The 10,686-nt window shown below is 40.9% G+C and overlaps 2 protein-coding genes across 2 annotated transcripts; one reads left to right on the top strand and one right to left on the bottom strand.

Annotated features, from left to right (window-relative positions):
* Positions 1-80: 80 nt before the first annotated feature.
* Positions 81-2,954, top strand: LOC149402481 (P-loop containing nucleoside triphosphate hydrolases superfamily protein). The gene is made up of 7 exons (XM_089608900.1): positions 81-402; positions 564-707; positions 815-889; positions 949-1,142; positions 1,248-1,416; positions 2,024-2,440; positions 2,590-2,954. The coding sequence occupies exons 1-7, from the start codon at positions 193-195 to the stop codon at positions 2,719-2,721; spliced, it is 1,341 nt and encodes a 446-aa protein (XP_089465026.1). The 5' UTR covers positions 81-192; the 3' UTR covers positions 2,722-2,954.
* Positions 2,802-7,149, bottom strand: CHUP1 (Hydroxyproline-rich glycoprotein family protein). Its single transcript, XM_089608899.1, has 9 exons — positions 6,729-7,149; positions 6,494-6,585; positions 5,603-6,388; positions 4,134-5,531; positions 3,902-4,033; positions 3,647-3,828; positions 3,446-3,557; positions 3,229-3,372; positions 2,802-3,125 (listed from the first exon to the last, which is right to left on the bottom strand). Exons 1-9 carry the CDS (start codon positions 6,829-6,831, stop codon positions 3,003-3,005), a joined length of 3,072 nt encoding a protein of 1,023 aa, XP_089465025.1. The 5' UTR covers positions 6,832-7,149; the 3' UTR covers positions 2,802-3,002.
* Between the last annotated feature and the right edge of the window lie 3,537 nt (positions 7,150-10,686).

Raw genomic sequence — 10,686 nt, forward strand, 5'->3', positions numbered from 1 at the left:
TTTTTTTAAAAAAAATCAGATTGATTGCTGCACGTTATTATTATTTAACAACACAAATCTTGACATATTTTGCGATTCACGTTCGGGAAAAAGAGCAGATTGTTCACAGCTTACATTTGATGTCCTATAATCGTTCTCATTCCACTTTCAAGTCCAAAATCTCGTCTCAACTCTGACAAAAACCAAACAACAATGTCTACACTTTCTTCTTCTTCTCCACTTATAATTCGATGTCCCGTCTCTTTACCAAGAAGAAGCCGTCCTCCATTATCACTCACCAAACCAATGGCGGCCTCGCAAAACGACAACAACTCTCCTTCTTCTGAGAAAACGACAAAGTTGGTCACGTTCTTGGGCAAAGGCGGCTCCGGGAAAACCACCTCCGCTGTTCTCGCCGCACAGGTCTTTCTCCTTACTCTATCTTACGCACAAGAAAAAAAATGGAAATTGTAAAGGTTGTGTCTGAAAAACAACAACGAAACCCGTGTGAGATAACATTGATTTCTCTTTTGACTGACCCCACAAGACAATTTTTTATGTTGTTTTTGCATTGGTGTCCTTAGCATTATGCAATGGCTGGACTAAATACGTGCTTGGTGATACACACACAAGACCCAACAGCGGAGTTTCTTCTGGACTGCAAGATTGGAAGCTCTCCTGTTTTGTGCAACCAAAACCTTTCGGCTCTTAGGTTCGAAACCACCAAAGTGTGTTTTTTCTACTAGCTTTTTTTCTCTTTCTATTTATTCACTTGAATTTGTTTTTGTCTTGTTGAGTTAAACTATTTTATGGTCAATCTGTCTTGATGTGTCAGATGCTTCTCGAGCCTCTTAGTCGCCTAAAGCAAGCCGATGTTCGGCTTAACATGACCCAAGGAGTGCTTGAAAAGGTGGGTTCTTGACCTCTTTTTTTTTTAATTTTTTTTCTCTAATTTTGGTGAAATGACAGATAGTTGGAGAAGAGCTTGGAGTACTTCCGGGAATGGACTCGATTTTCTCCGCTTACGCTCTCGAGAGGCTTGTGCAATATTTCAGGAATGTCTCTGTAAAGAATCACGGTAAAGATAGATTTGACGTGATAATATACGACGGTATAAGCTCCGAGGAGATTCTGAGGATGATAAGCGCAGCTAGTAGAGCAAGGTTGGAAAACATTTCTCTCTCTCTCTCTCTCTACATGCACATGTGTCTTCTTGACTATCTCAAATATGCTAATATGTGTTGAATGACTGACAAGATTATGAACAGATTGTACTTGAAATATCTGCGGAGCATGGCTGAAAAGACGGACCTTGGAAGGTTGGCCGGTCCTTCACTTCTGCGATTTGTGGATGAAGCATTGGATATTAGTAAAAGCCCGTCACTCAACAGCCAAATAAGTTCTGAGATATGGGATGCTCTGGAAAGCATGTTAGAGGTAAGTATTAGTGTTTTTTTTTTTTTTTTTTTTGAGCTGAAATTTTGATTGCAAACCAATAAGCTGATAGACGCTGAATGAGGGTACACTAGTTACTTCATTTAGCTGATCCCGTTTTGGTCTAAGTGGGTCATTGGAGTTCATGAAAACGTCGATCAATTTAATTTGGTTATTTTCCTTAGGAGAAGAAAAGTGTAATATGAGAGATAATTTCATCGTTCGAATTGTAAATTCAGATCTAAATTATCCGGCCCCTATTTTAAGCTTCATGTATTTGTTTAAGCTAACATTGTTTTAGTATAAATACATCAATAGGGCGTGTCATTAGGGTAAATTAAAAGATCTCTCAATACAACTAGATCGTTTTTCATCGTAGTAGAAAAGTGAAATAAGAGAGATATGTTCATCTCTCGAATTGTAAACTTAGTTTTGTATATATATATATACATATATATATATGTATGTATGTATGTGTATATATATTTATATATATATATATATATATATATATATTTGTATGTACGTATGTATGTTGTATTCATTAATAAAGTTCCGATGTTTCTTTTAAAGAAAAATAAAAAAAATATGTATGTTGTATTTGATGCAGAGAGGATCTTCGGCGTTTACAGAACTACAGAAATTTGGCTGCTTTCTTGTTATGAACCCGAATGACCAAATATCGGTGAACTGTGCGCTACGCTATTGGGGTTGTGCGATTCAAGCCGGATCTCAGATCTCTGGCGCAGTAGGTGTCGCTTCTCAACCCTTGAACACAGATTCAAGAGAGAGAATCAAAGAAAGCTTTTCCCCGTTGCCTCTGGCTTTCGCTCCACATTTCTCGTTCGATTCTGCTCCAGACTGGGATGCAATTTTGCTCAACAAAGAAAGCGTAGACGTCCGAAATCTTCTTTATGGGCCCGCGAGCCGTAGAAGCTTAATACCACCGGTAGAGTTTGATCTGGCGAAAAAGAATGTAACCCTTCTCTTGCCGGGTTTCGACAAGAAGGAGATCAAACTCTACCAAGTACATTAATTTCATTTCGTTCTCAACTTTTTTCCATTCGTCTTCCCTTTATGATCAATTCTAGTATAAGTAATGAATTTGTTTGCGTATATTTCCAGCTTCTGGTATGACTAATATTGATTTGGTCTTCTGTTTCCAAAAAATTCCAGTACAGGGGAGGATCAGAGTTGTTGGTGGAAGCCGGGGATCAGCGCCGCGTGATTCAATTGCCTTCTGAAATTCAAGGGAAAGTCGGTGGTGCCAAGTTCATCCATAGAAGTCTTATAATCACAATGCTATAGGTCTTCATTCTGTGCTCACTTCGGTACTTCAACAAGATTTTCAGAATCTGTATCGTTTTTTATTATTTATTTACTATCAATAATGAAATAATTATCTCTATTTCTGTAGGGTTTTCGTTTTTTTTTTCTTTCCTTTCTTTTTTTGTTCATTGTACAATGTGATCATGGATAAGGAAAATGTACAAGTGAGGTTTGGACTTTGGAGGCAATCAAAATAAAGAAGGAAAACAAAATCAGGAAGGGATTTTTTTTTTATTTTTTTATTTTTTTTAATGAGAAACCTAAGATTCTTGCATTTCATCTTGCGTTTCAAGCTTGCTATCTCCCCCAGATGGTTGCGAGTTGATTCGGCTTCTTAGTTCTTCGAATGCCTTCATGCTTTCTGCGTCAAACCCACCAGCAAACTGGGAAACATGTCCGAAAGTCAGCAAATATTATAGGACTTTAATGTTTTTTTTTGGTTGCCTAGACTCTGGAATTTTTTTTTTTTTTTTTTTTTTTTTTTACCTGGTGAACACGGAAGGCAAATCGCACACCTTGAAGCACTAAGAATTCTCGGGCCGGTTCCCTTTCCGGTCCGCTTAGAGCATCAAGCTCTGATGCTACGCGCTTCATGTATTTCCTTGCCAGTTGCACAGAAGAGAGCTTGATCTGCAATAACGAGTCTTTAGTTAAAGTCCGAGAAGGGATTACTAATATCATAAGATTCGAATCATGAAATTACCTTCCCAACGACTCCTGAATCTGACAACCAATCGACCGGAATTCCAAATTCTTTGTACCGAGAGACAGCCATGTCCCTCGTTCGCAACAGTGCATACACGCTCTGCTCAACCCTGCAAATTCGACACAAAAAATAAAAAAAAATTAATGTGCGACATTTTTTCGAAGTTATTATCATATGGAGGTGGGTAAGAAATCTTACTTTTCAAGTAATGTATACATCTTCTTCAACGCAACTTCACAAGGGAGTTGGGGATCATCAACGAATGTGGTGACACGCTTCTCCAATTTCATAAGGTCTTGGTACTCAAAAGCTGCTTCTCTTAGTGCATCTGCTTTTCCTTCAGGCCAGTCAAAATGCTTGAGAACCGCCCTCTCATCGACCTGAGACAGAAAAAAAAAAATCAGACAAGAAATCGATAGATAACTATGGGTACTGAAAATCGACCGGCCATACCAAGAACGAAAGCTCCTCGTCTAGCCAATTCACGAAGGCCACAAGGTCTTCTATGCTGGTGAATGAGGCGGCTCTAACTTCCGTGGCTAGTGACATGACAAAATCACCTTGGGTTTCCACATCAGCTTTCACCTGAATTTATTCACAGGCACACAAAAAGAAAGGTACCTTGGTCATCAATCTAGCTAGAAATTCACACTATAAGAAGTGCGGGAATGCAAACTCCACTAACCGCTATCAAGAACGTAGATCTATTCTCGATTTCCCCGATCATATTGCTCCTCGCCTCAGACGCATTGCCTAGTCCTGGGGACAGCAACGACGTCGTATCTTTCTTTGCCTCTCGTTTCATCAGCGACTGGTAAAACTCTACCACCTCGGGAGCCCTGTGGACCTTGTCGCCGCCGCCGGGTCCCCTCGGCAAGCTTCCCGGGGGAGGTGGCGGGCGAGGCGGCCCACCTCCAGGTGGCGGAGGAGGAGGAGGTGGTCCACCGCCAGGTGGCGGAGGAGGTGGCGGTATTCCACTGGAAGAGGCGGGGCCTGGAGTTTTTGCAGCCGGAGCAGCGCCTCTGGTTGGTGGTGGACGAGGAGTCCTCGGAGCCCTCTTCTCAATCTCAGCCAGTTTCATCCTACTAATCGGCTGAGAATCAACACCGCCCTTCGAGCCATCGTCTTTGTTGGACTGGGCATCGGTACCATCGCCCGACACTATCGGCTTCTCCTTTATCTTAGTGAGTTTCGGAGGCAATAGCACCGGACTCGACTTGGCTCTTGAACTGAAGCTCGCGTTCGAGTACGGGCTCATGGTCTTTTCACCGAACCTCACTGCTCTGGCTTTCTCTGCTTTCTCCTTAAGATGCTTCTCGCGCTCCAAGGCCAGCTTGTGCCGGTCCTTATAAGCCGGGTATTTCTCATCGAGAACTCCCTCGACGGACTTGGACATCAACTGGAAAGAAGACGCCACGGAGTTGAGGGAATCGCTCGAGCCCTGTCTTCGGATGATGGGGAGAGTCAGGTTCTCGGGAGAGCCTCCAACGGAATCCTGCTCCATCGTCCCGTAAGTCGTGATGGCCACAGTGTCGCTGGCATTCCGGAGCATGAGTGATTCCAGAGGACCCTTTGGTCGGGCGACCCTGCTAGGAGAGCCGGAGTAAGATCTCGAAGGAGACAGAAAAGCAGCGCCGGAGTCGTCTTTGCTCCGGCCCCATTTCTTGATCTTCTGGATCAAGCTGGCTTTCTTGCTGAAGCTGCTCACTCGGCTGAAGGAGCTATCGACGGAGGCGTTGTCGAAGTCCTCGCTGCCCGGGGAAGAGGGCTGCGAGAAGTTGCTCTCGAGGTCGGTGTCCCCTTGTCCGCGCTCAGAACCGGCGTACTCGAGCATGAGCTGCTTGGCCTTCTCTCGGGACTTGGGACTCATGCTCTTGTTGAGGTCACGGGCGGTCGTCTTTCCCGGGGGAGCCTGGTGGTTCCGCAGCTCGAACCGCAAGCATGCGTTGACCCACCGAAGGTACACAAGCTCTTCCACTTCGCTGAACCTGTTCATCTGAAGACCCTCCACTTGCTTCGTCAAGTCTTCGTTCGCGTGCCTCAACTTGTTCACGTCCTCTCTCGCCTTCGCGACCTTGTCGCTCTGCACAAGGATACAATAATGTATAAAACTCAAGTCAGCCAAAAGACTGTAAGGAAAGAAAGAGTCTTTACCTCGGTCATGTTGGTGAGCGTTTCTATTCTGGATTCAGCCGCGTCGAGCTTTATGACCAACTCTCTCTTCTCGTGTTGGAGCTCTTTATTTTTCCTCTTGAGCTCGACGACCTCGACCTCCAAATCCTTGACGACTTTCAGCTTCTTGTCGAGCTCCGCATCTTTCTTGATAGTTTGCGCTTCTTTGGACTGCAGACCCGAAACCTGTTGTTTGAGCAGCAAGAGTTGGCCTTTCGTTTGGTTCGCGTCGAGCTGAATCTGCCTCTGAAGCTCCCTGATCTTGTTTCTCGCCGCCTCGAGCTCCTTCCTCACCAAACCCGCCTGGGAAACTTCTTCCTGAAGCTTCTTCCTCTCGGCCTGAAGAGAGTTTATGGTGATGTTGAGCATGTCAATCTCCACCGACTTGATCTTCACCTGCCTCTGAAGCTCGCCGATGTCCGACTCTTGCTCCTTCAGCCCGTAATACTCGAGCAATTCGCCTTCGAGCTTCACTTCGCGCTCCTCCAATTCCATCACCAGTCTCCGAAGCCGTCCGAGCTCGCTCGCGTTGTTTTCCATCTCGGCTTCGTACACCTTGTCTCTCTCCAGCTTCTCAGTCTTGTTGCCAAACAATGGGATCTCGATTTCCCCGGACAAGAGATCCTCGAATTCCGGTAACAGATCTTCATCTTCATCGATGGTGGTACGAGGAGGGCTATCGGCCGCTCGGTTAAAAACACTGTTAATCAGTTTTACTTCTTCTTCATCCTCTTCTTCTTCTTTTCGTTTTTCTTCTTTATCATCCTCCTAACATAGACACAAGCATGAACATAATATCCAAAGAATCAAAATCTTGATTTTTCTTCTTCTTCTTCTTCTTAAATTTCTATTGTAGTTAGCAACTGTACTTACATCGTTCTCCTTATGGGAATCGAGAGAATACTCGACTGGCTCTTTGTCTTCGGCTTCGTTTTCCTTTTGTTCCGAATTCACATCACCATTTCCTGAATCACACCACAAAATCCTCTATTTATTTTTTTACAAGACACAACCAAAATAACCCAAAAATAAAAAGCCTAGTCTTTCAATCCACAATCTATTCACAATCACCAGTCTTGATTTACAATCTCACAGAGAAGATTATTACCTAAACGCCGATTCCTCGCAGCCTCTGCATTTTTGGAGTTCAGTTGCTTCACCGCCAAGGCAGCGACAGAGGCGGCGATAAGAAGACTTACCCTGACAATCATGGAGGCTTTTACCGAATCAACTTCTCAGTCATTTACCATGAAATCCCAATAGAATAGTAACCCAGAGAGCATATTTCTCTCCACGCCTCAACTACAGTGAATGAGTGGACACATATCTCTGCTTATCATGCAACTTCCATATCCAACAATGGGCATTCCCAGAGCAAGAGATAATATGGTCCAACCGCCTTTTCATTGTATTGATAATGTTCCTTGAAAGCAAAGCTCCAAGGCAAACTAGTGGCCAATCTTTCTCCTAAAAAAGTCTTGAGACAAATCCTAATTCGACGAGTGTACGCCAAAGTTAAAATAAGCCAAGAAACAAAGCTGAAAAAGACACCAGAGACTGTGAATTCTCAACAAGGAAAACGAGTACGAAAAAGGTGGTCACAGAGTTTGTTCTCAGTTATAAAAGTAAGTATTCTTTCATATTTTTGCTTTATTTTGTTTTATTTTGAAATGTAATATTGAGTTATATTACATTTCAAAATAAAACAAAATAAAGCAAAAATATGAAAGAATACTTACTCATATGTATTGCTGAAGGAAAGGAAATGGAAGCCTTGTCCTTCTAATTACCACTCAAAAGCATATAACCCAATTGCACGTTCTCAAGCTCTAGTTGATCAAACTCCAAGAGAAAGACTAGAAAAATTATTGTCATTTTTAGGACACAACATAAATGATAGTATTTATAGAAGCATAATAATAGTTTCTTCATACATACATATATATATATATTATATGTTTTACCATATATGTGTATATATATATATATATATATATATATATATATATATTATAGTTTCCACGATTTGTTTTAAAAAATAAAAAATAAAGAAAATTGAGTTTAATGTTATTTAAAAGGGGTCAATTAATGGTCTTATGCCTTTTCTTGGGTTTGTTAAAAAAAGAGGTCCCCGTGTGAAGAGACATGCACATAAGTCCATCGTTGTAAAAAAATGTGGAAAAAAAAGTGAGCAGTTATTTTTAATTTAATATGAAGAGTAAAGAAGATTGGTCTAAAAAATTTATTTCTCGACCGGTAAATTGGTGGGGCTAGAAAGGCATGCGTATCGCAAAGCTAAACCGAACACAAACCAAAAACTTTATTATGATTAAACATTCAATTTAAGGACTTTTTGGCATTTCTCTTGCACTTGTTTCTTCGTGCTTTTGTGTTCATTATGCTAAAACCGAACCTTCTCAAATCAAAGGATGGACTTTTTCCAGAATAGTAAAAGGTTAGTGAAAATTACCAAAAACAACCTTATTGTAGTATATACATAAATCTTCTTTGAACTTCTGCACTGATAACTCGATGCGCTTTGTAAATATAACAAACCTTAAAATCTGCATTGTATCAAAATTAGGAATTTTGTCAAAATCTGTCCGACGGTGTTAAACAAATAAGAGTAAAAGAATATATTTCATTTTTTATTTTTTTTTTTATTTCGTTTTTTTAATCAAATATTTTTAATTTATATTAATATTTCCTATTTATTATTATTAGTAAATATTATTAATAATATTTCTCTCTCTATATATCTCTCCACTGATCCATTTCACATAGTCATATACGGAGAAGAACTACAACAGAGACGACGGCTCCCGGTGGAGAGTGGGATTTCGACGGGGTTTTATTTGAGTGGATGTGAGCGGACGCCTCTCTCAAGGATTCTTTGCTCAAATATTCCTCATATTTTTCCAGATCTTCAATTCAACTTTCGATCTTGATCCCTAATCCCTAATCACCTCTTGCTCGACCAATTCGGCTTCTTTGCGTTCGCTTCCATGGAGAATAGCCTGAACGTGAAATCGGTCTCCTTTGGCAAGCCCAAGCCTAATTCCAACATCAACATCAACATCATTAATCTCAGCCTCGCTCTCGCTCGCACTCTCCACGAAGAGGTTCATCTCTCATGTTCTCTCTCTCTCTCTCTCTCTCTCTCTCTCTGAACCCCGTCTGTTTCACTGAGTTTTTTTTTAAATTATAAACATGAACAACGAAGTTGAAAATTTATGCGGCAACAGACTCCACCGAGATCCGCCTTCGCTCCAAAGTCCCTCCTACATCCCCGTCATCGAGAAAATATTGATAGCTCTCCTCTACACCACTCTTCGGTCTCGGATTTTTTTTGGCAAACTCTTCTCGGGCTCAAACATCTGACATAGCTCCGCCAATCGCCAACCTCTAGTTCACGACCGCCGAGTTCGCCGCCGTCAAATTTTTGTACAGAATGATAAATGTTCGGGGCGGCCTTTGAATCTTCGTGTATGTATTTATCTATGATTCGTTGTTTTTTTTTACCAGAAAAAGTATAGTAAATCATCTTCGTTTGCTTTGATGACTGATGATGCCTTTTAATGATAGATTTATTGGTTTTATTTTGTTGTTGTTACTCAATTCTTTTTATTTTACTTTTAATAAGGATAGTTAGGTAATTTTTCCAACAAAAAAAATGGTCACATGACCAGATTATGATAAAAATGGATGTTTGTTAAAAAAATATGACGAAAGGATTATAATTGATACAATGCAAAAATTTTAAGGTTTGTTATGTACGATTTTCAAGTACAAGGGACATCGGGTTATCATGTAAATACTTCTTGATAGAGAAGAGAGACTTGAGAGAGAGAGAGAGAGAGAGAGAGAGAGAGACGAGATATGGCTGCAACCATTTGATTGATTGACTGAATGACTGAATTCAGTTACAACAGATGATAAATACTTTGACTAGGTCAATCATAGCCATTCACTTAAAACAGACTTAATCTTACGGTTGTGACTTGATAATGAGTAATATAGTATAATACACCTTCTCAAACTAAACATGAGTAGTCATGTTCAGTTTGGAGCTTAAAAACACAAACTGGGGTATTGTCAATGGCTTTGTAAGCATATAAGCTACTTGCTCTGTAGTAGTTACATAACGCACTTCCACAACCTTCTGAGCAAGCTTCTCTCTGATGAAGTGAACGTCCACTTCTATGTGCTTGGTTCGGGCATGGAAAACTGGATTGGACGCTAGAGAAGCTGCACCTGTGTTGTCACACCAGATGACTGAAGGACCCGGTGCTAGTGTCACACCCAGTTCCTTGAACAAAGCACGTAGCCATACTAGTTCTAATGTGACTGAAGCTAGAGCTCTATACTCAGACTCTGTGGAACTTCTTGAAACTACATCTTGTTTCTTGGACGACCACGTGATTAATGTGTTGCCTAGAAACACACAAAGACCACCTGTTGATCATTGACCATCCATGTTACCAGCCCAGTCTGCATCTGTGAATGCTGAGAGTTGAAGTTTAGGAGATTCTGTGAAGCGTAGACCATAATGTTGCATACCTACCAAGTACCTGAGAAGACGTTTGCACGCATCCTAGTGTTTCACCTGTTGTCAATGGTGTGCACAAGAAGAGTAGTACTCTCTATTTATGTACATTTGATATAATAAAGTCTCACAAAGACTCTTGCTTGTAACTGCTGAATAATTAATAAAAGTTGAAACGTTCATTCATTCTTCATTGTCTGTTTGAAGCTTTATGATAAACTATAGTCTTCAGCCCTTAAACAAACCGAACAACAAATGAAGAGTCAAATATAGATTTGCATGAACAAACTCTTCATGGTTTGCTTAAAACAATATATTCACAATCTAAGGGTCAAAGGACTATTGATCTCAGTATGATTGTTAGGAGAATCTACGATGTCTGGTTATGGGACATTGAGAGTTGGAGACTCTATAGTTCTTCTAGGTTCTGAAGGTACTGAATTGAGCAGTGCACTTCTAGAAACAGAATAAGAACAAACCATTTAACCTCTTTTGTCTCGGAGCCACTACATATGAATTG

This window comes from Urtica dioica, chromosome 3, assembly GCF_054948205.1.
Source record: "Urtica dioica subsp. dioica isolate 48M chromosome 3, U.dioica_male_clone48M_v1_H2, whole genome shotgun sequence".
Taxonomy (NCBI): domain Eukaryota; kingdom Viridiplantae; phylum Streptophyta; class Magnoliopsida; order Rosales; family Urticaceae; genus Urtica; species Urtica dioica.